Consider the following 27,272-nt stretch of genomic DNA (forward strand, 5'->3'; position numbering starts at 1 on the left):
TCGAAAAAGCTTTGCATTGCACTCTTTTGGGCCAGCACGCCACTGAAATTTCCATATTCCTAGCTTCATCATTAGGGAAAATTGGAGAATAATCATCAATCATGTTGACCTTTCTGCTCCCAACCTTTCTGAATGGGTCCCTCCCCTAGAGGATCAGCTGAAGTTAAATTTTTGACAGCAGTTCATGGGCGAACTCGGGTCATCTGGAACTTTGCAGGCATCATCTTTCGTATTTACTCTGCTCCTTTCGGTCAATGTGATGCTATGGTGGTGGAGTTGAGGGATCTCCTTCAGGGCCTTATTGCTGAAAGGGTCTTTTTGGTAGTCATCAGCTGGGCTAAAAGAAGCAAGAGTCCACCAGGCAGAATTTTAATGTATTTTGATGAGTTAGAGGATGTTTGTAATACACAGCATTATTTGGCTTCATACTCCTGTGGTGTGCTAATGACACCACTGATGCATTGGCTAGAGATAGGGTCACCCGGAAAAACCTTGTTTTCTTGTCTTCCCTCCTTTGACTTTCTGTATTTTCCCTTCGTTTTTTTGTTTTTTTTTTGTTTTTTTTGGTTTTCTCTGCTTGTACTTCCTTTCTGTGGGTCATCTTCTTAATGAATTCTTCTCTCTCTTGCTTCCAAAAAGAAAAGAAAAAATCAGGAAAGGACCTCTACTCATGAGGGATTCACAACAATGAAGGGTGAGAAAACACACACAATATGGTTGGGTTACGGGAGTTACTCATTCTGGCCAATGAATCTGGCTGGTGGTTGGCACATCTTCTCCTGTGAGCTGGGAAATTGATATGGAACTACAGTACTTTTATTTGGATGATATCACCTTTGCGCTCTCTTCTTGGAGAACCTGCTGAAAAACACCACTTTTCAATCCTGTCATAATGGAAATGGGCTTTACTACAATCATTATAAGAGCATTGCTCTCAAACTTGGTCCTAATTGCTCTCTTTCACAAGTTAACTTTAATCAGTAGGAAAAGCAAGTCTTTTTTGTAAAACTCAGTTTCCAAACAAGTTCTTCATACTCTTACAGAGTTTTAGAAACTCTTTCTAAAACTTGGCTGGTCCTAGTTAACACGAAAACTTTGGAGTTATTTTGTTCATGAGCCAATTCTTTTAGTTTATTTTATTCTTCAAGCTACCGTATGGAAATCTTTTGTGGTCATCCAATTTGTACAAGTTCACTCAGTGTCAATCTAGTACATGCAAATTTTAAGACCCAACATTAAAACATCCAAAATTTGAAAAGCCAAACTTAGATGCATGATTTATGAATTTGTAGATTTATAAACTATTTTTATATTTTTGGTAATTTACTAATAAGTTCATGTTTTTGTAGTTTCTACACGTATGCTTCTTTGTGTGTATTATTCTGGTATTAATTGAGTGATTCAGTAAAGATTCACCTAAGTCTTTGTTTTTACTCAGGTTGATAAGAAACCCAACCAGATTGATTTTCCATGTTTTCAATCTCAGTGTTGCAGTACAGTATCTGTCAACTTTACTACTCAATGTCAACCGATATCCATTTCCATTTTGTTCTCTTGAAGGCTTGTTGCCAGTTCCTCTACCTTCCCTGCCTTTCATCTAGTTATTTGCTTTCACATAAAATTTCCAGTTGCCCATGAAGAAAATAGCATGTTTCTTTTTTTTTCCTCAAGAATAATAGCACACTTGTTTTCTTGGTGCCTTTTTGCATTCTTGGCTGTTATAAGTTATGTTCATCCTTTCTTCTCATTGACATGTTGCTTGCTGATAGGTGAGAGCTTCTCTGTGACAAAAGAGCTTGAGACCACTTTGGCAACAAAGGCTGTATACCAAGACAAGACAAACATCCTCTTTTCTGTAAGACTTAAGCATCTTTCACATCTCATTAAAACAGTGTCTCTGTTACTTTACAGTGCAAAAATGTGATGGAGATTGCTATGGCACACAACTGCACGAAATTAGAAGAAACTCTGATATGGTTCAGTACAATATGTTGAAGCACTTTGGGAAAAAAATTTGAAGTTAGTGTTGCTAGTATTATAAAGGATTTAGGGAAAAGATGCTTGGGCTTTTCCAGTTCTTTTAGGATAATATGCATACATTAGTACATTTCATGAAAAGTGTACATTTGTTGCATTGCTATCTGTGAAGATTAAACCTCTCAAAGGATATGTTGGAAGTTCCCAATTTCTTATGCCAGCAAATCTGCTTTCAGTGCATTTTTGAAGGTTTGCTTTGTGAATGAAGGTTGAATGGTTCTCAATTATCGGCCTGATCATTGTAATCTGTGTTTATCACCAGTAACAACTATTGTATTGAATGATGACCAGGGAACAGTCGTGGTGTCTGGCAGAGCCAGAGCAGTTGTTGTTGGAGTTGGCTCTAACACTGCCATGGGTAGCATACGGGATGCTATGTTGAGAACTGAAGATGTAAGCATACCATTTAATTTTGCATATTCTTCTGTTTTACTTTTGCGCTACTGTAATAGGTGAGAGAGAAGGATTGGTTGACTCATATATTTGTTTCTGTAGAGTAGTATGGAATTTATTGGGAATCTATATACCATGTCAGCTGGAAATATTTTCTATTTGATGAAGATTTATGATAAATTGGAAATGTTTTTTATTTGACAAGGGTTGTGCATTGATCCATTCTTTTACTTTATCTGAAACTCTAATACGGCATGATTTGCATTGATTATGTGGACATGGTTCCTGTGATCTATGACTGGCAAAATGGAAAAGATTTTTTTTTCTTCTTGTGTTCACTTATATTTGTCAATCTTATCATTTTTTTGCCCAAGTGCTTTCACACCTCGTTGTGTCATGTTTTCAAGGGATCATGGTCTTTGTTTGATCTAAATTTGGATTGACAACGTGATATACATTATTCCATTGCCTGTTAATACATATGGTGGCTTGTGGTTATAACCATGAAAACCTACTCTTGGATCTACAGGAGGCAACACCATTGAAGAAAAAACTTGATGAGTTCGGTACATTCTTAGCAAAGGTGCAACTTTTTTCATTTATCAATTTCTAAACTTTTTGCTTTTTTTAATGTGACTTCATCAAGTTCTTGGACTTCATAGCGTACCTAATGCTAAAATGTTTTTATAGAAGTTTATTTTGAGAGTTAATTACTGAAAAAAATTACAGAAAGATGATACATGTTAATTTTTTCTTACGCATGAACTGAAGATTTTCCTTAATTACCCAATCAATGAGTAAATGGCAAGATTTATAGAGATGAGGGCAATGTTTACATTTCCAGTCCATGTGTAGGTCATTGCTGGAATCTGTGTCCTTGTTTGGGTTGTAAATATTGGGCACTTCCGTGATCCTTCTCATGGTGGCTGGTTGAGAGGTGCAATACATTATTTTAAGGTAAGAATTTTGTTAAGTGAAGTCGATGTTCTATATTTATTTTGGTTTGCTAAGTAATTTATTAAATTTAAATTTGGTTTCTACATCTATGTGGTTACTTTTACCAGCAAAACTTTATCGACATTTTTCATAAGGTATTCTGTTTTTCATATTTTTCTTTGGAAAATTGTACTTGGTTTTGCTGTAGTTAGGATGGCAGGTATACCAGTTTGTTCTTTATTTTACTTTTGCAAGTGCATATCTTTGTTTTCTTGCTGGTCCAATCTGAAGCAACTTCGTGCATCACTATAACAAACACAATAACTGGATTCAGTCAGAATGAGGCCCTCCGATGCAGACAAGCTCATTTGGTGGCCTGACAAAAGCAGAAAATTCTCAGTTTCATCCTCGTACAGATACATTAATGGTTGAGATTCGACGCAAAGGGAGCATGATATCTACGTCGTTTGGCGTCTCTGTGCTCCTCCAAAGATAAAATTCTTCATGTGTTGTGCTTGCAAGACAAATGTGCTTAGAAGAAGGGACCACCCATCTATAGACCCCCTATGCCCTTTTTGCAATGCTGAGGCTGAATCCACCAGCCATACTCTGCTCTAGTGCCAGCTCTCATGGAATGTGTGGACCTCTGTCCTATGCAAGTTGGGGTTGCAACTCTGTATATCTGTTGATCTGATCTCTTTTAGCAAGTCAATCATGGGCTATCCCCTTCCTATTTTCGGTAAAGTGATGATCTCTGCATGTGTCAGTTTCGTGTCGTGGGGGCTTTGAAATGAACGTAACCGAAGGCATTTCGATGCTAAAAGTGAATCTAAGGTAAGAGTAGCGGAAAGGGTGATGGGGCAAATTTTCACCTGGCTTCTGACTAAGAAGTCCTTTTGCTCTTTCAAGGGCACCTCCATCCGTGATAGTTGGAGCAATTTGGCAATGATGCATTTTGGGACCAAGGTTCGAGTAATGAAGGAATGGACTCCCCTGGAGGTTGGTTACCTAAAGTTGAATTTTGATGGCTCTTCTCTTGGCAATCCAGGGATCACTGGATTTGGGGGTGTGATTTTGGATCCATTTGGCAATCAGTATTTCTCTTATGCTGGCCCGTTAGGCATCTCTGATTCAACATCGACGGAGCTATATGGCCTTCTTAATGGGCTCCGCGTGTTCAGAGACAACTGCAGTGGTCTAATTCACATTGAAGGGGACTCCAAGGTGGTCATTGGATGGTGTGAGCGTGCTTCCCTTCCACCGTGGCGGCATTGGGACATCTTTCGGGAGATTTTAGATATTACCTCACTATTTTCTTGTATTTGGTCTCACATTCTGAGATTTGCGAATTCGGTAGCAGATGTGCTTGCTAAGCAGGGAGCGTCCCTTCAATTTCTTGTTGTTAGGGTTCTGCTCCCTCTTCCTTTGTAATTTTTCTCTTGTTAATATAATACATCTTTATCAAAAAAAAAAAAAAACCAAACACAATCAGGTTCCTAAACCAGCTGATTGGTAAACTCAAACTGTTGAATCGACTGTTTCCTTCTTTAGGTTCGTTTAACTTGAGCTTTTGAGATAGGTGAAGGGTACTTTTTTTGTTTTTTTTTTAAACAGAAACAATGAAGATAGCCAAGAGGATAACACAGAGCAGCAAGCCCCAAATTACATAAGCTCAGATTAGCATTAATAAAACAAGCTGAGAACAGCAATACAGCAGCAATGCAAATGAAAAAAAGAGCACTACTACATATATGAAGGATGTGAAGGAGAGAACTGTGGATCTAATCTCTCTTTAGTGACGCTTTTTTTGTCTTTGTTTAGTGATTGACCTCTTTTTACTCCTTGTGGGGGTATGTGCTCCTCCCTTCTCTTTCATTATCCTCCAAAAATCCTTTATATATTGGATTGGTGTTTGTCTCAATGTCTATATGGAGGGTTTCTATTATTTGGTTTTGGATTCAATTCTCGCTAATAATGTTAGGTCTAGGTCCATCCAAAAATGGTTACCTGAAATTAGGAGACATCTTTGCGAGTAATAAGCACAAGATCTTTCTAACACATTGATTCATGTGGGATTATTCTTAAAAGTTTACTTCACATGTGGTCCTTCTTTATGACTTGTACATGGAGAGAATTGTGGGTGGAGGCCCATGCACAGGTGCTTTCTCTGTAACCATGTTAAAGTTGGGCCTAGGTCTGTTCAAAAATAGCTAGCTAAAGTTTCCATCCCAAAATAGGTAACTGGGTTTTTTTTTCAATATAATTTTATTATTTTATGTTATTATTTTTAACACACACAAAAAAAAACTTCGGCTTGCCAAAGTGATAAGCTGTAGTTAGGAGGCTTCTTTCCAACTAATAAGCTTAAGATCTTTCAAATCTTGGATGCATGTTGGATCATTCTTAACACTCATCGGAGATATTGGAAGTAGTGTGCGAGTGTTGTAATAAACATTATTTTATTTTATTTTTTTGAAAAAAAATGTCATCTGCATCCCCCCTAGATTGCCTAGGAAACTACCTGGTGCCCAGCATGACAGCACCCATGATCCATCAAGTGAGGGTTTGAAATCTGGTGCTTGGACTCAGTAACCTAACTTATTCTGGGATGCAGCACTAGGGAATGCCTGTCCTTGTGCAGTGGGAAGCTTTATTCCTATCCTTTGCTGCTGAACAGGCCTCTTAGTGGTTTCATATGAGAGTAGTGAATCAAGGATCATAAAAAATGTTCTATTCCAAGGATTGTATTTATTTTGACTAGGTCAACTAAGCTACATTTGGACCATTTGATATCTGGGCACTCTGGACCAGAGAAGGAGTTAAAGAAACTAGATCTTTGAAATTTTGTTCCTTGAGCTATTATTTCAATTTGGTTTACCCTGTTTTTGGACTAACCTCCCTTCTGTGTATTCCTATATTCTGCTTCTGTGTGGCTTCTGCTTCTTTTGATAGGCAGCAGCCGTGGTGTCTCCAGGTGATATCAATGCATCTTGTTTATCCTTACGGTTTTACAGTTGGGAAATAGGAAATAGAATAGCTGAGCTCTCTGGTCAAATGTTTTAGGTTTACAGGTAGTTTTAGCAAACTTAAAAAGACCTTCCTGTTTTAGTATTGATGTTATAAATGAACCAGTCTGATTCTGTTTGAATATTAGGTTCGTGCCAATCATTGGGGTTTCATCTCAATTTGAGCCAATCCTGACCCCTGACATTCTCTACACCATTTAAATGACTACAGTGTTATGCCTGTAGATCAGTCTTCACCTTAGAGTCAGCTGTTTTAGAAAACATGTTAATTTCTTAAAAAATATCTCTAAACAATACGTGGACATAGCATCATGTTATGGCCATTGTTATCTTTTATTGGGGTGCCATCTTTTTATTGGCAATTTAGGAAGTACGGGCTGCTATGTTGATTCATAAGTAAAGTTTCTGCTACTTTGTGGGTGCTGGTATTGTGATGAAAGATGACACCTGACCACTATAGACTAATGTATTAAATTTCTATTTATGATTTGACTAATTTCTTTGTGGTTTTATACCGACTGATCTACATATCACTTATTTTTGTGGTCGTATACTAACTGATCAACATCTGTTCCATCCTTTCCTTGGACACCCTTCCTGATCCAAAGCTTCAGTATTTCGTGACTATTTCTTATCTAGGAAGCCATTATCATTTCTCATTGATTGGTCAACTTCAGTTCTATCCTCTCCTAACCCCCCTTAGTGGTCCAAAACTTCAGCACATAGAGACTTTTTATTATGTATTATCGAAAGCCTTTATCATTTCTCATTTTGTTTCCATATGCCTATATAATTGTATTCTCCTCGAAAAGAAAAGATGCTTGTATGTTCTTGATGTGGTTACTAGTTTCGAAGATGATATAATACTGTATCTTTACTCTTGTGCATGAGCAGATTGCAGTGGCTTTGGCTGTAGCAGCAATTCCTGAAGGGCTTCCTGCTGTTGTTACAACGTGGGTTTAAAATCTTAGTTTATGAAATTGCACTATTCAGGATTAGTTAGTATGAGCAATTAACTTTTGTGGGAGTTTTGCTACAAATGATCCAATTTACATTCTCTTTAAGCATCATGTATCCAATGGTAGTAAACAGGTACATTAATCAGGTATGCTGACCAAATAGATGAACTCCTTGGCTGTGAGGATTGTCTGAGTCCTAATTTCTTATCATGCTAATATTTATTTTTTACAGCTTGTCTCAAGTGAATGCTTAATGTGCTGCTTAATATGTTGTTATGATTTGTTGACTGTAGAAATGATTATACCCTCATAACTAATACATGCATGTCAGGTATTTGATGCATTCAAATATAAAGAAATTGGAGACACCTTTATTTCTCTTTTTGTTTTTTTTTTAATTGTTGGACATGATTATCCAGATCAGAGTCCTAGGTTTTGGTTCTCTTTTTTTTATTTTTTTATTTTTGAATGTCGGTTTTTGTTCTTTGAATAGCTAAATAACCACTATGTGTATTAGTTTGTAATGCAAAGATAACCTCTTTGATTGTTTGGATGGCCTGAGTCCTAATTTCTATTTAGGATAGTATTTATTTAGAATTTCTTTCCAGTGAATGCTGAAAGTGCCACTTAATACGCTATTCTACTGTATCAAGGGTCGTCTGTGATTGTTTCATGATTTGGTCTTATAAGATCCTGATCACATATACATGCATGGAACTTTTTTGATGCATTGAAGTATAGAGAAACTGGTTTTGAGGCAAGAAGCATCTTGTATTTCCTTGACAGTTGTTGTTGGACGTCAGTTTCAAAGTCTCATGTTCTGATCCACTGGGTCACTAAATAACCACTTTATGTATCAGTCATTATGCAACATTCGTTTTGTGCCTTGATGGTTCATTTTGATGCTCCATTCATAATCAGGTGTTTGGCACTTGGGACAAAAAGGATGGCTCGCCTGAATGCCATTGTAAGGTCATTGCCTTCTGTGGAGACCTTGGGTTGCACAACAGTAATTTGCAGTGACAAAACCGGCACACTCACAACAAATATGATGTCTGTTTCAAAGGTGATTTTCCTTTAAATTTTGTATATTTTTTCTTTGCCTGTCATGACATGATTACCTTATTTTCTTTACCTGTTTTTAAAATGATGGATGACTTTGTTAAATGGGAATTATGTTTACCTTTCACTGCACCTTCTGCGCACACTTGTGTATTTATGGTATTCTGTGATTAGGTTGTTGCTTTGGAAACCGAAGTTTTAAAATGGGCATCTTGTTATTTTAACTTCTATAGAATAGCATCACTTGTTTATTTCTATTGTTCTCTGACAATTCTTTACTTGGTACACTTCAGATCTGTGTTGTTAGTTCTGCACGTCCTTGTCCCATCTCCACTGAGTACACAGTTAGTGGGACAACATATGCACCGGAAGGAATCATTTTTGATAGTGAAGGGATCCAGGCATGGAAAATCTTACTTCACTAATTCAATATCTTATGTGTATAAAAAAAGCTTTATTTCATTATAGCTATTAGATTGTTGTAATGCTTAATTAGATTTCATGGTAGTATCTATTTCTTACCATATTTTAGTGCCTTTTGACCCGGAGAATACTTGAGAACCTTCACATGTACTTCCATCTGTCTTCCGAGAGTTATATATGCCTTCATTACAGAAAGTATATAAAACATCTATTTGATAGAATTTTAGACTTAGCTACTCTTTCTTTTTTGACATATACAAACACTCATAGTTTATGGGTGGACTGAAGCATATAGTGGTAAAAAAGTGATAAATGCTAGCTTCTCTGTACCTTTAGCTACTCTGCACTGATGGCAGACAGAAAACTGACTTGGCTCCCATTTCTCATGACCCAAAAATGTGTTTTTGTAAAGAAGACCTCCTTTTTAAATCCAAAAATGTTATGATAAAATATCCTCTGGTTAATTGCCCTTGGTAGGCTTGGCAACATCCTCACTTTCTGTACTGTTTATGGGTAGACAAATGTTGCATCAAATCCACCATGCTTACCTATTTCATTTGTGGGTCATCGTAAAATCATTTGTAGGACATTCTCAAAAAAAAAAAAAAATCCATTTGACAATAAAGTGGCATTAATATTTGTATCAATTTTTTTTTGTAACTTGGCATTTTTTGTCATTTTAAAGAACTTAAGTTGCTGCCAATAGAAGTGAGATGAGTGCGAAAGAGTGGTGTAGTGAGGGAGGAAGACTGGATCGGTAGGAGCATGGCGGGTTTTTTTGGCAGCAACGACTGGAGGAAGGTGTCGGCAGCGATGACTGGGACGAGCTTTGTGATTGCGGTGAATGGCATACGGTGATGAGCAGAAGGGCAAGGAGAGCACTCCAATCAGACACCTGAAATGTGTCCAATGGCTTAACTTCGCATTTGAGGATCCTCAAGTTTGATTGCACCATCTTCAAGATTGATGACTGAAGATTTAGTGGTGAAGCGGGTATTAAAATTTCTGTGAGAACTGATTCCAAATCTCCTCCATCAGGCTCCCACTTCTGGCCTGAACGATTTCATCAAACTCCCACTCCTGGCCTTGAGCGACTTCATCAAGCTCCCACTCCTGGCCTTGAGCGACTTCATCAGAAAATAGAAGAAGATCACTAATCCAAATAATCACTTCCCTATTATTCATGATCTCTGAGTCAAAGGCACGCAGCTCTGCTTCACAGTGTTCCATTGCAACGGCAACCTTGAATGCAAACTGTCATAATTCAAAGGACAGCAGGTGGTGGCAAGACTTTACATACCAACAATTGCTAGGCATGATTTTAATTGGGACCTGATTCCTGAGGTTTGTCAGCATTTCGTCTACAACCAACCTACCCTTTGCAATCCCCTTACTCATCAACTTCCACCTTCCTCCCTTGCCTCTCCATTACCTCCCATACCTCCTTACCCATAATCAACAACCCCAATGCCACTTTCCTCCTCACCCTCAATTCCTATCGAAATCCACTTCGACCAAACTCTTCTCAGCTTTGAACATCCTTAAGCAGCTCCTCCAAAGTGGACATGATCATTTTGCACTTTGCCTCCAAATCCATGCCGTTTGGAACTCTTCATGGATGAACTAGCTGAATGGATTGCACTCGCCTGGCAGCTCAGCTATTTGCCTGGCATCTCACTTTTCTCTCCTAATGGGTGGCTCATCAAGCTATTGAATCAGCAACACCTTGAGTGCATCCTTTCCCTTCCCAACCACTGCCTATTGACCCCATTTCTTCAATTGAAAAATGGTCCCCCACTGATCCTACTGGCCCCTATCCTAGATGCTATAAATCTTTCATCTTCTGCCTGACCTTTGGCATGAGTAGACATTTCACCTCATAGTGGGTTGCTTTGGAACCCTTACGAAGATTTGCCCCTGAAACTAGTACTCTCTAACAGCTTGATTTACTTGTATCTTGCCCTACTTCACCAACTGCCCTATGAAACTCACATCAACCTGGTGGTTGGTGTAGTCACTTTTGTTGTTAGGGCTGTGAGAGAACCACCCACTACTAGCAAAACGCCCAAGAGAAGGAACAGAAATTAACTAACCCAAGGAAGAAGACAACAAGTTGGGACTGATCCATTGAACCTGAAAACTCAACTTGTCCTGGTTGACCCAACTGCTTCTACAGCCGCTTGACAGCTGGACAGAATTGCTTCTCAAACTCAAATTTGAATTCAAGTTTCTTGTCCCTTACAGCTGGAAGACAAACACGTCCAACCATCTGAAGTGCTTGCCCCCCTACTCTCGTGACAACTGCCACCATTCTGAATAAACCCGCCCCTGAGTGTGTCCCCCAACAGCAACTACAAATTTTGTTGCCCTCAATCAAGATACTGACCGAGGTCGTGACTAGAATCTTGTCGTCCTTGGCCTACCTCCTTATCCCCTTAACGACAATCTGGCCTGCATCTCTGAGCTACAAACTGATCCTTGCACCAATCGAAACACTTTTTTTTTATGAAATCGAAACACTTTTCCTAACCCCATTCATCTAGCCCCAGGTTTTCAGCCAATCCTCCTGTGTTACCTCTTCACCCAGCCTAAAATAGATGAGTGCGATTCCAAGGTCATGACTGAAAAAAAGGATTTTGGTTATAGTTTTCCTTGCTTCCAATGCCAATAAAAAGCAATCCATTCTATCACTGGAAAATCCCCCAAAACCACCTTCTCGACAGTCGGCATCTCAAGAACCTTGGTTTACTATCCATGCCAATTGCAGCTCCCAATCGCAGCAATGAACACTGACAGTCCTAATTGTTGTGGATCATCTTCTGACCCAGCTAAATACATCGTTCAGCCACAAATCTGCATGCTAACACAGCTTATTTGAGCTTGCAAAGAGGCTGACAATTTTGATGACTAGCGACAAGCTCTAAGCAACTGAGAGGTAGGCACAAAAGCCAAGCAGAACAACAAGCATGAAGTAAAACAAACTACAGAGGAGCCTCAACGGCAATCCTTAGCTGAGACCATTCAGAGTCATAAAGACAAAAATGACGCTGACACCTTGAAAGGGATGATGGAAGTCGCTGAAAGAATGATGTCTCATCCTAGAAACAACACGGAACCTTCTAAAGGAGCCAAAGGAGTCCACCAAAGAATTATAAATGATTTGTGTGTCTTGGAATGTTCGAGGATTGGGCAGTGGTTGCAAGCGAGCCACTATTTTGGAGACCCTCCAAAATAAGAAAGCTAACCTTGCCATTTGCCAAGAAATCATGTGCTAGAACATATCACTTGTCCAGGACGGCTAGTATAAGCAACACCCCCAATGGATTGTGCTCAATGCCTATGGATTGGTGGGCAGTATCCTCATCACCTGGGATGAGTCTGCCTTGGTCCTCTTGGATTCAAGCTCCGGTGAATTCTCAATTGGGCTTAACCTTCATGACAAGGATCTGAATAGAGAATAGTGCTTGGTTGGTGTCTACAGTTCCACTAGATATGGACAAGGAGCGATTTTTTGGGACAAGCTCACAAACTTATTGCAATCCTGTTCTCATCCATGGATCCTTGCTAGTAACTTTAGTGCCATCAGATACTACAATGAAAGGCTCCCCTCAGCTCGAAGCATCATGACTTCCATGCATGTCTTATGCGACTTTATTGTGGCTCACGAGTTAGACAAGATTCTACCTTTGAATTTTTTTTTTACTTGGAGCAAAGGCCAAAACCCTTCAATTCTATCTTGGTTCTACCTTTTTTGGCTTCTAACGATTGGGTCGAGCTGTCACTTGACAATCGACCCAATCGTTAGCAGCCAAAAAAATGGTGATAGGTTGGTGTGAGAATGCGTCTTCTCCTCCGTGGAGGTATTGGGATACTTTTAAAATTTTTTTAGATATTACCTCAATTGTTCCTTGTATTTGGTCTCACATTCCGAGATTCGCTAATTCGGTGGCTGATGTGCTTGCCAGGCAAGGAGCTACCCTACAATCACTGGTTGTAAGGAACGTGCTTCACAAATTTTGTAATTCTCTTCCGTTTTATTAATACATCTTCTTCAAAAAACAAAACGATTGGGTTGAGCTTTTTCCAGATGTTTCGGTTGAAATTTTGAGTTGAATTATCTCGGATCACTAGCTAATTCTTATTAACACAAAGACTGGTGGATGGGGCAAGAAACCGTTTAGGTTTGAAAATAATTAGCTAAATGCTAGTAACTGTTAGCAAGAAGTTGAAAACTCGTAGAGATGCTTGAATGTCCATGGAATGAGGGAGGGTATGCTCTCACTCAAGCTAAAAAAATTGTTAGATAAGCTACTGAAGGGTATTTTGGTCATTTTACATTAGTAGATGTTGCTGAGTTCTACAATATCTATTCTATATCTGTTATTATGTATTTCATGTATTTTAGTTATGTAGGATCTCTTGGTAATCTTGGGATCTCTGGTTTCAGAGGAGTTATTTTAGATCATTCCGACAATCAACTTTTCTCTTATGCCGACCCTCTAGGCATATCCGATTCTACTTCTGCAGAGTTTCATGGCCTCCTCTCTGGTCTCCTAGTCTTTAGAGACAAATGTAGCGGTCCTCTTCATATCGAAGGAGACTCTAAAGTGGTTATTGGATGGTATGAGAGTGCATCCCCTCCCCCGTGGCGGCATTGGGATACCTTTTGGGAAATTGTAGAAATTACCTTAATTGTATCTTGTATTTGGTCTAATATTCCGAGATCCAAAAATTCGACAGCAGATGTGCTTGCCAGGCAGGGAGCTACCCTACAATCGCTGGTTGTAAGGGATTTGCTCCCTCAAATCTTGTAATTTCTCTCGTTTTATTAATACATCTTTTTCAAAAAAAAAAAATCACCATATGTTTATAAAAAAAATGGGAGATGAAGGGATTATGTGGTTTAAATGTGTAAGGGCATATTTGTAATTTTTCCCAAATCACTTATTAAATAGAAGGGGGGTCGAGCTTGACCCCCAAGGAGACTTCTCCCAAAGAGTCTCTTTCTGCTTTTTTCTCCCTTCTTTTCTTCTTCAATTTCTTCTCTTTTCTCTTCTTATTTTACATTTTGACATGGTATCAGAGTAGTGAATCACTGTTGGAGGCCTGTAGTTTGGGTTTTTTCTCCTCCATTGAAATCTACGTCATCCTAGAAGAAGAGCCTTTTGAGGTTTGTGCCCTACTGGTTCAACAAAAATCAAATTTTCTTCTCTTTTTGCCAAAACCTTAGGGGTTATTGGTTTCTACTGCACTATGAGAAAAATTCTAGAGGGACTTTTGATTTGGGGGGAATCACCTTCTCCTTGGGTGCGCAGCCCAATACAAGGCTTTTTGACTGCATCATCACCATGGATGATTATGTCAGCTCTAATTAAGGCTGATTTATGATTTCTGAGTGTATATTCACTCTTTATTGGCGGAATTTGTGTCAATCTGGGTTCATAAAAAATTGCATAAAACCCTAATTTTTGAGAAGTGGGGTCCACCTATCTTGCGCACCAGACTAGTTACCTGAAGCTATATTTGCTTAATTGAGACTGTTTAGTGGTGAGTATGGCTGATTCCGCTGAAGGTTTTACTCCATCAAAGGAAATTAGCAGTTTTGATGGAAAATATACTATTGCTATCACTTTAGAAAAGTTGAGTGGGCGAAACTATCTTAGCTGGGTTACTTCTGTTTGAATGTATTTGAAAGCGAAGAGGAAGTCCAAATATATTCGAAATGATCCTCCAGTGCCTATGAATAATGACTGGGAGGTTGACAACCAAGTTATGACTGGGATTGCCCTTGCAACATTCATTTGGAGGCTGTCCAGAGAATCTGAAGATATTTGACAGGGTTACCTGGAAAGGGGTTATTATTTAAGCCTCAATGTCACATGAAGATAAAAGCATTTTCAAATGTGGTCTATGCAGGATCTAAGTTTGAGAGGAAGTCTACCACAGGTTATTTTGTATTTTTTAGTGGTAATTTGATAAATTGGAAGAGCAAGAAATAGAGTATTGTAGCTCAGTTCAGTGCTGAAGCTGAGTATAGATCCATGACTCATATGATCAGTAAATTGATGCTGGTAAGATCTATGGTAAGAGAATTGAATCTACAAAGGGATAAAACTATGACTATGTACTTCGACAATCAGTCAACCATATTCATTGTAGGAAATCCAATATTCCATGAAAAAACTAAATATAATGAGGTACAGTGATGAAGAAGAAAGTTGTCACCCCCTATGTGCGATTTGGTGATCAAATTGAAGATGAGTTTACTAAAGCTTGGGTAGATGCGAGCTTGGATATTTTGTAACAAGCTGCCTTATGGATATATATGCCCCAGCTTGAGGGGGAGTCTTAGAAAATCTATTGAAGGGTAGTTTTGTCTTTTTACATTAGCTGTAATGTTTGGAGTTGACACTATCTTATTCTGCATGATTAGATCTATTTTTAGTTTTATTTTCATGTAATTTGAGTATGTATATTGGGAGATACAAGAGTTTGAGTGTTTTTAAGTTTTTGGGGCATTTCTGTAATTTACCCTAAATTCAAGTAATAAAGATAAAGAAGATGGGGGTTGAGCACGACCCCCAATGAGAGTCTTTTCTGAACTCTCTTTCTCTCATCTCTCTCTCCCTTCTTCTCCCTCTCTATTCTTCCTCCTATATCCCATAATTTTACACTTTTTCAGAGACCATCCCCTCTTTTCCTGGCCTTTTAGGTTCCACGGCTTCCACTTTTTCTGAGTTATCTACATTTGTGCATGGCTTAAGGATTTTTAAAGACAGGCTGAGTGGTCCTCTCATTGTTGAAGGAGACTCCCTAGTTGTCATCAATTGGTGCTGGAAACGTGGCATCTATGGATATGTTTTTTGAAGCTTATGGACCTTGCAATTGATGTAACTTATTGGTCTCATGTTTTGAGATCAGCCAACTTTGTGGACTCCCTTGCCCAGCAAGTGTCTCCCTCTAATATCTGTTAAGGAATAGTCCCACATGGATGAGTGAGTATAAAGATCTTGGGTTTATTAGTTGGAAAAGAGGCTTCCTAAGTTGGTTAGTCATTTTGGGATGGGCCTTGAACCCAATTTCATCTGGTATCAGAGCAGGTACTCATATGTGGGCCTACACCTAAATTATTCACTTGTAGAGCCACAAAAAGAGGGTCTACACCTAAATTATCTACTTGTAGAGCCACAAAAGAGGCCTACACCTAAATTATCCACTTGTAGAGCCACAAAAGAAGGCCTACATGTGAGGGTGTGAGGGGGAGTGTTAAGGAATAATCCCACATGGATTAGTGAATACAAAGATCTTGAGTTTATTAGTTGGGAAAGAGGCTTCCTTAGTTGGCTAGTCATTTTGGGATGGGCCTTGGACCCAACTTCACACTCTTGTTACAAGGGACCCTCCTCTTGATGTGTAACCGTTTTGCTGTCGGGCGACTCTTGATGAAGACAAAGGCTTTTTCAAAAAAAAAAAGAAAAAGAAAAAGAAAAAGAAGGTTTCTGCCAATAGATAGAGACTTAGCTATAACGAGTTTGTTACGAATCCAGGAGGACACATAAAGGTCTGTAATCGGGGATATGCAAAATGAGACATTGTAGAAGTATTCCCCTCTATTGATTTGGCATCTATTGATTGACCTATATCCTTGATATTTTCTGAAGGTGACGGTTGCTTTGGCTGGATTCTTCAGTTATTTTGTATCATATTTTTTTAAACATGATTATCAACTGGTATCATTTTGTTTAATTGTTTATTTTTTATGAATTCTCTTTTTGTAGCTTGAGTTCCCTGCACAATTTCCTTGTCTTCTTCACATAGCAATGTGTTCAGCCCTTTGCAATGAGTCTATTTTACAATACAATCCAGACAGAGGAAATTATGAGAAAATTGGTGAATCAACCGAAGTTGCATTGCGTGTATTAGCAGAAAAGGTAAGCACAAATGAGATATTTATCTCTGTTCTTTACATTTTCTGTTGCTTATGAATTCTATTCATCACTCTATAGATGTCAATTTGTTCCCTATATATATTTTTTTTATCAGGTTGGTCTTCCTGGTTTTGATTCCATGCCTTCGGCACTCAATATGCTGAGCAAGCATGAGCGTGCAGCTTATTGTAATCGTTACTGGGAGCACCAGTTTAAAAAGGTTCATTTGTTATCAGCTCTTTTCATTTGTTTCACATTCAAATACCCTAAGATCATGTTTATATGCAATGTATGCTACCTAAAAGGAGCTTTTCATGCCAGGTTGGGTATTAACATCTGTGACTTCTTCAGGTTTCTGTTCTGGAGTTCTCTCGTGATCGCAAGATGATGAGTGTTTTGTGTAGCCGAAAGCAGCAGGAGATTATGTTCTCTAAAGGTGCTCCTGAGAGTATTATTTCTAGATGCTCAAATATTCTATGTAATGGTGATGGATCAGTAGCTCCATTGACTAAAGATATTCGAGATGAGTTGGAAGCCAGGTTCCAAAGGTATCATTTTTTATGTACTTAAAATCTCTATATGATTCACCTTCTTTTTTATCTTTTGCTTCAGGAGAAATTTGTAATTGCTAAGTTATGTATGATATAGTTTCTTTACTGATTTCTCTTGGATAAATAATTGTTTTGTCTGTAGGGCCTCTGAACAGAATAACTGACTAGCAACCTCTTTCAAGTGAAATATCTAAGATTTTTCTTATCTTTTTTTTTTTTGAAATGATACTGAATTATATTAAATCAAAAGGCTCTGAAGAGCAAGATTTTTCTTATCTTATGGCTTGTGTAATAATTATATTGTCTTAAACATATTTTTTCTGAAAAATAGAAGAAGTCCTTTTTGGCCTGAGTAAACTTGGTATGATACTTAGATTATGAGAACTCATAAATAAGAAAAAGATTGAATGAAAAAAAGAAGAAGAAGTAAAGAAACCAAGAAAGATAATAAGACTAGATAATAATAGGACTTTGCTGGGAGAACATGAGCAAGAAGAAAGAGAAGATGAGTGCCTTGCTGAAGTGAGGATCATATGAAAAAGCTTCCAAGCCTTTCAGGAGGTGAGTAAAGGAGAAGAAAAAGACAAAGCAGAAAGAATGAGTAGGAGACATTCAATTATTGTACCATGTAGAGGCATCCACTCTACTTGTTAAAGAGACATCAAATCAGTTTTTGAAATGTCTAGTATCTCTTTCCAGCACTCTTACGTGACCTGTTCTTAAGATACAAACCTTAGATCTAACCTACTGGGATTTTTTTTTTTTTGAATGAAGATGTATAAGCTATTAAAAGAGTAAAGAGTGCAATACCTAGCTAAAAAGGGTTTTCCTCCACAACAAGGTGTTGGAGTGAAACACCTAATTTAGCATGAGTGTCAGCTAAATGATTTGCTGACCTAGGAATGTGCTTCCAATTACAGTTTAGAAGAGAAATTAAATTACATATATAAAAAAAATATCCCAGTGTCGCCATGGAGGAGGAGCTGACTTCGCACACCAATTGATAACAATTTTAGAATCACCTTCAATGCAGAGAGGCCCCACTAGATGGCGATTGAAGATCTACAACCCATTAAGTAAACCAGAGAGCTCAGCAGTGGTTGAGTTTGAGATTCCAATTGGCCTAGCGAAAGAGATAAGAAGAATACTGTTACTGTCATGGATAACTCCACCAAAACCGTAGGGCCTGGGCATCCAAAAACACTTCTATCAAAATTCAATTTGTAGTAGCCCATCGGAGGGGGAGACCAAATTTCAATAATCAGGGGATGAGAAGGATAAGACATGCCAGCTATCAGCCACCAGTTCCCACGAAGGTTGGAGCCGTTTAGATTTCGAAATTCCTTACGCATAAGGATCCACGTGAAATCTTGGCTAACAATATTTTCTATCAGTATACTGTTAGGGATAGATTTTAAATTGAATTTTTGGTTGTTTTTTTCTTTCCATAAAGCCTAAATGGTATGACCAACACAGCAAAAAAAAAGTAATTTCCCGAGTTGTGGGTTGCTAGCATTGGTAATTGAGAGGATTGTTGATGTAAGATTTTGAGAGGGGCAGTACTGGAAACTGATTTTGTTGAGGAGACTAGTCTAGACAATGTGGGCAAAATTGTAATGTAAGAGGACATGGGTGGCTGTTTCTGGAGAAGTTTGGCAGAAGGGGCATAAGGGGTCCTGGTCAGGGGTTCCTCGTCAGATTAAAGAATCAGACATGAGGATTTTATTCTGAAATGCGCTTCAGATAAATTTTTTTGCACGAGGGGCAAGCAAGGTCCATGCGATAGTTGCAGGATGATTGGTTTGTGGGGGGTTGGGGCAGCTCAGGAAATTATAAGCAGAGGAAGTGGAAAAGTACCTTGGGTGCAAGGTGTCCATATGAGAGTATCGAGCACGTTTCGGGGGCTTACCAAGGATAGATAAGTGATGAGGTTGGAGGCCACTAGAGCCTCTGAGTCCGCAAGCGCTCTCCGGAGATTTAAGTTCCATCCACCAGAATCGGTCCACTGGTCTGAGATAGTGGCTTCCATATTTTTGGCCAAGTTTGAGATCAAACTATGGTTGATGTTGATATTGTAGGGGCCTGTCCACTAGTCTGACCAAAATTTTGTCAGATTTCCCTTACCTGTGTAGCATTTGACAACCTTTTTGAAATCAGGTAACAATATTACAATTTTTTTCCACACGGGGGACAACCTATTACGTCTCCCACCCTCAGTCCACCAACCAGATAATTTATTTGCTTTAGCAGCAACTAAAGTCCTCCAAATCAGATTAGGATACCAATTAAATTTCCAAATCCATTTAAGCAGCAAGGCCGAATTAGTGGTAGCAGTATCACGGATCCCGAGACCTCCAAAGATTTTAGGTTTGCATACCTTAGCTCATTTCACAAGACTATACTTCCTTTCACCGTTCGGCCCTCTCCACAGAAATCTCCTTTTGAGTCGTTCAATTTTTTTCTAGACAAAAGCAGGACATCTATATAATGAGAGAAAGTAAGATGGGATACCGTGCAGGCAAGACTTAATAAGAGCAAGCTTATCTGCGTTGGAGAGAAATCTTCCTCTCCAGGAAGCCAACTACCCTCCAGACGCTCAATAACAGGATGCCAAGAGCTTTTGGAAGGCAAAGCAGATGACAGGGGGAGACCCAGATAGGTACAGGGAGGTGTAGCAATTTTGCATCCCAGATAACAAGCCATAGAGTTCAGCACATTGGGATCAATATTGAAGCCAGTGATGGAGGATTTTGTCCAACTTACCTTTTGTCCAGATGAGAGTTCAAATAAGTTAAGCAAGGCTTTAATATGAGATATTTCGTTCATTGTTCCTTCAGCAAAGAGAATGGTGTCATTAGCATACTGAAGGAGGGCAATATCTTTGATAGGGGTCATCAGAGATGGGACTAAGCCAACCAGAATTTTTTGCAAGACGGACCATAGATGTCAAGTGTTCTGCAATGAGAGTGAAGAGGAAAGGAGATAAAAGGTCCCCTTGCCAAATGCCTCTAGTTGCGTTAAAAAAACCATAAGGTTTTCCATTAACAAGGACTAAGTATGACTCATTAGAGATACAACTTCTCATCCAGAATTTCCAAAGGATCCCAAAACCCATTTTTTCAAAAAGTTGGTCAATTAGTTTCCAGTTGACACAATCAAAGGCTTTTTCAAAATCAAGTTTCAGGATGAATCTGGGGAGCTTTGATTTTTTGAAGGAGTCTAGGAGTTCATGGGCTGCCATTGCCAAGTCAAGAATATTTAGACCACGAATAAAAGCACTCTGAAAAGGGTTGATGATTTTGGGAAGGAGGGGTCTGAGGTGGTTGACAAGAATTCGACCTATGATTTTGTAAAAACTAGTGGTGAGGCTGATAGGTCTAAAATCTTGGGGAAGGGCTGAGTTGTTTTTTTTGGAATTAAAGCAATGAAAGAGGCACCAATTGCTTTGTGAGTGATACCGACTTGGTGGAAATTTTGAACAAATACATACACATCATTTTTTACTACTCCCTAGAATTTGTGATAGAACTCATCGTTGAAACCATCTGGACCAGAAGCTTTGTCCTTAGAAAGGCCAAGAGATGCCAGATCAATTTCTTCAGGACTGAAAGGGCGTTCTAGTTCATCCGCATCAGAAGAGGAGATACGTTTATATTCAAGCTAGTATAGCATAGGACGGTTGAAGCATTCCTCGGAATAAAGATCTGAAAAGAACTTGACAAGAATGTTAGATATGGAGGGGCTATCCGTGATCACCTGGTCTCCATGACAAAGAGATGTGATACGGTTAGTCCTCCTTCTGGCCGAGGCAACAACATGGATTTTTTTTGTATTTCCATTCACTCGGCCGGCTAGCGGAATCTAGCTCGTTGTTTCCAGTGCATAGTATCATTTTGAAGAAGATTTGAAAACTCAAGATTCAATTTATTTTTGAGATGTAAATCAGGAGAAGTAAGGGACATTTGCTCTTTGAGAAGATCAAACTCAGATAAGTGGCGATAGAACGTATCTTTTCGAGGTGTAGTAGTAGCGCGGTGGTTGAGAGACCATGTGCGGATCTTCGCCTTCAGGCTTTGAGTTTAAATGGGAGCAACCAACCCGGGTTAGGGTGATGAGAGAGTTCTTGCCACCATACAGCGAGATCAAAATTGAAGGATTCATCAAGGATCCAGGAGTTCTCAAATCGAAACGGAGATCAACCCCAAGCTGGGGGTGTGTGTATTGATTTGAATCGGCCAATGATCAGAGCCACTTTTATTGAGGACTTGGTCTGACGTGTTGGGGAAAAGGTGAAACCACTCATTATTTGCAAATAATCTATCAAGTTTAGAGAGAACAGGGGGTTTTGGCTGTTCGGCCAGCCAAGAGAATTTTTTCCAGATAGTGGGATTTCAGAGAGTTCAAGGCTACAAATGCGATCCGAGAAGGCTCTCATTGTGGAAGAGGTTCTAATGGCAAGAGGGCATTTTTCAAAACATCGAAGAATGGCATTGAAATCCCCAACAAGGAGCAGGGGCAGGTCCCAGAGTTGGACGAGGAGGAGGATTTCTTCCCAAAAAAAAGTACGGTCATTATGGCGAGTTGGTCCATAGATGCCAGCTAGGGCCCAGAATGTCCCCAAGGATCGGTCCCGAAAGCGGATACCAATAGAGAATTGGCCTGGCTGAGTGGAGTGGCTTCAACTAAATTTGGGTTCCAGATGACAAGGATGCCACCAAAATGCCCAATCGCGTCAACTTTCGCCCATTCAGGGTCCGAATCATACCTGTTAAGTTGGGTCCAAGGCCCATCCCAAATGACTAGCCAACTTAGGAAACCACTTTCCTAGTTGATAAACTCAAGATCTTTGTACTCACTAATCTATGTGAGACTATTCCTTAACACTCCCCCTCACTAGTAGACTCTCTTTTGTGGCTCTACAAGTGGATAATTTAGGTGCAAACCCTCTTTTGTGGCTCTACAAGTGGATAATTTTAGGTGTAGGCCCTCTTTTGTGGCTTTACAAGTGGATAATTTAGGTGTAGGCCTCTTTTGTGGCTCTACAAGTGGATAATTTTAGGTGTAGGCCCTCTTTTGTGGCTTTACAAGTGGATAATTTAGGTGTAGGCCTCTTTCGTGGCTTTACTAGTGGATAATTTAGGTGTAGGCCCACATATGAGTACCCAATACCATGTTAAATTGGGTCCAAGGCTTATCCCAAAATGACTAAGCCACTTAGGAAACCTCTTCTGCCAACTAATAAACTCAAGATCTTTAATCTCACTAATCCATGTGGGACTATTCCTTAACAATACCAAATATCACGAGCGACAGAATTATCAAAAGATTGTAACTTAGTTTCAACCAATATTACAATATTTGGCTTACATTAAAAAAAGGGCCACCTTGATATGGGGGGGGGGGGGGGGGGGGGGGGGGGGGGGGGGGGGGGTGAGAGAGATCCTTCTCTGGGCATTGGAGATAGTCGTGGTAATATTTGTAGAATTCCCATGCTAACTTTGTCATTTCCTCGAATTCCTACGGAGGGTACTCGTGCTCTTGATCTTTGAGGAACTAGATGAAGTCGTCTTGAGCCTCAGTCTGGGAGATCTGAGAGAAATTTGCCAGATAATGAGGTCTTGGAGGGAGGGGATTGGGTGGAGGGCTTTTACGAATGCTTGGTTTTGGCAGGCTATTTTCTTTAGCCTTGCTCTGTTTCTTCCTTCTGGAATAAGTGAAAGCAAAGGGGGTGATGGAGTCTTTTTTTTTGGAGTTCTTTTGGAGTATGTGAGAGCAAAAGGGGAGATGGGAGATTTGTTGGTGGGACATGAGGCCCCCATTGGATTATTAGACTTGGGCTTAACAGTCACTAGAGGGGTTGGACAATGAATGTGGGGGGAGAGTGTATTTAAACAAATTGGCAGCCATTTATTTGGCGGGGTGAAGTGATTGTGCCATTCAATAAGATTAGGACAGTCCTTGGGGCTTGATACCCACCGATCTTCTACATCATAAAAGGATTCTGAGTCTGACTTGTTGTTTGTTGGGGAATCATTATTTTGGGTGGGTGACGGAAGGGTGGGGGATTGCCAAATGGTGGTATTGAGAGGACTATTTAGGGAGTTAGGGATTTGGTGCCTCGATGTGGTAGGGGCGGCGAAGAAATTTTGAGTGTGTGTGAGATGACATGTAGACAGAGTCAGGTTCGGGACAATTGGAACAATCTCCCGTCCATCAACAGGACAAGAGTAGAAGGATCAGGTAGGTTTAGATCACAAAAAATGGGTGGGTGTTTCAAAGTTTTTTTTGACTGGATGTTGGCGAGGTAGGAGAGGTTTGTGTTTTCAGGGAATGTGTAAGAGGCGCAGTACTTGAGTGGGGTAAGGTCACATTGGGAATGGGGGAAGGGGTCTTTTCAGAGCTCGGGGGGAAGATATTCCTCGGAATCAGGGCAGGTGGTGGAAGAGTCAACGAGGTGGAGAGGACGGCGCTTGAGGTGGATATCTGAGTAGGTAAAAGGGCTGCTATTGAGAGGGTATGGATGAGACAAGTGTTAGGGGCGGGGTTTGAAAAGGAGGGATTGCTGATTTGATGGCGCAGGATTCGGGACGGAGGGGGGGGGGAGTTCAAGGATGGTGCAGGGAGAAGATTTTTCGGAAGTTGGGCGATATCTGCCCCATTGACAAGTGGCGGGGTGAGGTAGGGAGATTTGACCGAGGGCGGCGGTAGAGGTTTCGATGTGATAGGTAGTGTTGATCTGGCTAGTGACGTGTTTGGGATGGCTTGAGTGTTCAAGTGAGGTGTTAGAGCTAGGGCAAGTGGGGATATCAAAGTTGAAAGGGCACGGGATTCAAGGGGGTTGTGTTTGGGGAATGTGCGAAGGGGAGATTTTTCAGGAACTGGGCATTGACAGGTGGCGGTTTGGTGGAGGGCGGTCTGGCCGAGGGTGGCTGTGTGGTGGAGGACGGTCTGAGCGAGGGTGGCGGAAAGACGTTTGATTTGGCAGGCTGGTTCGGTTCAGGTGAGATGAAAGGGGTTGATTCTAAGTTTTTTTTGTTTTTGAAATTTGAATTTGGGTTCGGGACAGCTGTCCCTGTAGGCTCCTTTGGTGGTTCCCTATTTGCCTGGTTCCGGTTTGACTTAGGGCCAACCAGGTTTAGAGCTAACTCTAGATTTTTTTGAGTCAACCCAGACTGAGTTGGACTAGGCGGGAGACCATTCGAGTCTGAAACCATGGCGGGGAGGATTGTCAGTTTTTTCGATCTCTAGGATGACCCAGGTAGTGGTCTCGCCGGAGATAAGATTTACATAGTGAGTGCCACTTACAGAAGATTGTGGCGGAGAAGGAATTTCTCCCAGTGTAGGAAGCTTGGCTGATCTTCTGCCCAGATGAGTTCGCCGAAGATGCTCGCGAGGCATTCTAGAGTGTGTCTGCGTTGTAGCTCCACGGGAATGCCTCAAACAACCACCTAGTGGCATGAAAGGGGGGTTGTGCGGCCAGAGGTCCAATCTTCAATGTTCAGGATTGGAGATCCCACTTCGTTCTTCAGTTTATGCATTTTTTTACGGTCTTTTGCCGAGTTGAAGACTATAAGCCACTGTTTGTCCTGAATCTGAGTTGTGGCTTGGACTTCGATCATTGGTGCTCTTCCATGAATCTACTACCTTATTTGTTGGCCAGAGTTGCTGGATGGGTAGAGATGACTGCAGCCAGGGATAGCCGGCGCACTCCTTCGGTCATAGCTTGGGTCTGGAGTTTGGTTATGGGGGTAGCGGGAGGAGGAGAGGTTGTTGGATTTTTGAGGACTCGCAGCAAGGTTAGGTAGAAAATTTTCTAGCCAAGTCCAAAATTAGGGTTTTGGGGTAAGAAAACCATTGCCAACGATCCGTGACACTGAGTGATGGCTCATTCGAGCTGGCCTCCGTGATATTGGGTATGGAGTTGTCGCCCGTGAAAAGGGACCTTTCGAAGCTTCTACCCGTCTTACCAGTCTGGATCTTGTCGAAGATGGCTAGGAAAGCTTCCGGGCTTTTGATTGGAAGAGAGACGAAGGATTTCTTCGGGCCGGATCAGAAGAGGATGTGAATGACATCCCCATTCTTCTCTCGTGTTCGTCGGAAGGAAACAATTGTGTTTCCATTTCGGAAATCGAATTCGGAGGTTTCTTCTAACCTTATTCTTCGTCTCGAGGTTCAGCTGACGATGGTTTGCCAACCCGGGCCGCTTCGTTTCTCTGATGCTGGTAGTGGTGGTGCTTCTACAGACGTGATTGATCGTCTCCGCCATCTGAGCTGTGTCCCACTCGAAGAGGTGGGCCAGAAAGGGTGGGGTTTGATGGGGGAAAGAAGTGCTGTGTTCCTCGTGGGTGCAGTGCTCTCTGCCTTACGCATGGGGCCATGACAATAGCTTCTAACCGACTGGGAATTAATAAAATCAACTAAACTATATTTTAAAAAAAAAATATAAATGGTGATTGAGATAAAAAGAAATACAACAGGCCTAGCAAGAAATGAAATGGCCACAATCAACAAGATGGTTGTTGCAGTAAGAAAAGCTAGGCAATTTCCCTTAAAAAACTGTTATTTTATGAGAAGAATTTAATGATCACTTTCTGGTTGTGTGTGACATTTTTGGAAAGAGAATCTCCATTTATCTGAGAAATGCCTACTGTTTTTCCAAAAAAGCTACGTATCTATCATCTGATTTTGTTAATTAAATATAAAAAGACAAATAAGTGCACTTCTCTGAGTTCATTTGAAATGCTTTGTTTTCCTCAATCTGTCATGTTTGACTTAGATGTTATTAAGTGAACAGTTTTGCAGGCAAAGAAGCATTAAGATGTTTGGCACTGGCACTGAAACCCATGCCGATGGGTCAACAAAATCTCTCAGTTGAGGATGAGACAGGCCTCACATTCATTGGGCTGGTATATTTTGTTTTTATTTATATATATGAAGTTCTATGATATCAGGCTTAGAGTGCAGAGTAGATATCCAGAATGTAATTGAGTTCGTTCGTTCTTGACATGGTGTCCTTTTCAATACCAGACCTGAGATTAGTAGCTCGGTCATAATATGGTTGTCTACCTTCTACTGGCTCTACTAAGAGACATAAGTTGAGTAGGCGTTCATTTTGTGGCTTATTTGGCTCTGAATCAGGATATTAGGTTTAAACTGGGGGTACTCTGCTCATTAAAGAACACTTCTTCAGGTCACTTTTGTAATTTCATTTTTCTTTAATTATGAATAAGAGATACTTAGTCAATTTTATTAAATCTCATAATCGTGAATTTTATTAAACCTCATAATCTTATTTGTAAATTCAACTTAAATGTTCAATTTGCGTACAACATCAGCGCATAGGATTTTGCTTCTGTTGATCTTGAAATAAGTGGGTCCAAGTTGATTTTCTAGGTTAGGTGACTCGTAGCACAGTCCATGTTGGTTTCACTTTTAGTTTAATTAATAAAGCAATTTGTTTGACACATGAAGAAGAAGTATAGCAGATACAAAGCTTTTACTAGAAAGTGAGGGGTAGAAACCATGAAGGAACTACTATGATTTCTTATTAGTAGTGTTTTTCTCTTGTCCTTTGGTTTTGCCTCATGTTTAGATTGGAATGCTGGACCCACCAAGGAAAGAAGTAAGAAATGCTATCCTCTCATGCATGTCTGCTGGAATTCGTGTTATAGTTGTCACCGGGGATAACAAAGTAAGCCAGTAATAAGTTTATTTTATTTGAATCTTTGAGGTCTTTTTCATTATTTTCATTCACGTTGTCATTTCTAATTCGTGGTACCCTTTCTCTTCTCTTCAGTCAACAGCTGAATCTTTGTATTGTCAAATTGGGGCTTTCAATCATTTTGAAGACTTCAGTGGGTGCTCTTACACTGCTTCTGAATTTGAAGAACTTCCACCTATGCAAAGAGCATTAGCATTGCAGCGCATGGTGCTCTTCACTAGGTAATTATGACTTTA

General features: G+C 40.0%; 1 protein-coding gene across 2 annotated transcripts in view; it reads left to right on the plus strand.

Annotated features, from left to right (window-relative positions):
- Positions 1-27,272, plus strand: part of LOC137952530 (calcium-transporting ATPase 3, endoplasmic reticulum-type) — a 54,747-nt gene that overhangs the window by 13,099 nt on the left and 14,376 nt on the right. For both annotated transcript variants that reach the window (XR_011112308.1, XM_068799607.1), the window contains exons 10-22: positions 1,770-1,855; positions 2,329-2,430; positions 2,960-3,013; positions 3,286-3,387; positions 7,287-7,345; positions 8,273-8,417; positions 8,707-8,814; positions 16,615-16,767; positions 16,880-16,984; positions 17,116-17,312; positions 26,110-26,221; positions 26,908-27,006; positions 27,112-27,257. Coding sequence is in view for 1 of the 2 variants with exons in the window: in XM_068799607.1 (XP_068655708.1) it covers positions 1,770-1,855; positions 2,329-2,430; positions 2,960-3,013; positions 3,286-3,387; positions 7,287-7,345; positions 8,273-8,417; positions 8,707-8,814; positions 16,615-16,767; positions 16,880-16,984; positions 17,116-17,312; positions 26,110-26,221; positions 26,908-27,006; positions 27,112-27,257 (1,468 nt within the window). In the remaining variant the exon portion in view is untranslated. The remainder of the gene's footprint in view (positions 1-1,769; positions 1,856-2,328; positions 2,431-2,959; positions 3,014-3,285; positions 3,388-7,286; positions 7,346-8,272; positions 8,418-8,706; positions 8,815-16,614; positions 16,768-16,879; positions 16,985-17,115; positions 17,313-26,109; positions 26,222-26,907; positions 27,007-27,111; positions 27,258-27,272) is intronic.

The sequence above is a fragment of the Aristolochia californica genome, unplaced genomic scaffold (genome assembly GCF_029961685.1).
Source record: "Aristolochia californica isolate CCGP_79_NKW_82.1479 unplaced genomic scaffold, dmAriCali1.0.hap1 SCAF_16, whole genome shotgun sequence".
Lineage (NCBI taxonomy): Eukaryota > Viridiplantae > Streptophyta > Magnoliopsida > Piperales > Aristolochiaceae > Aristolochia > Aristolochia californica.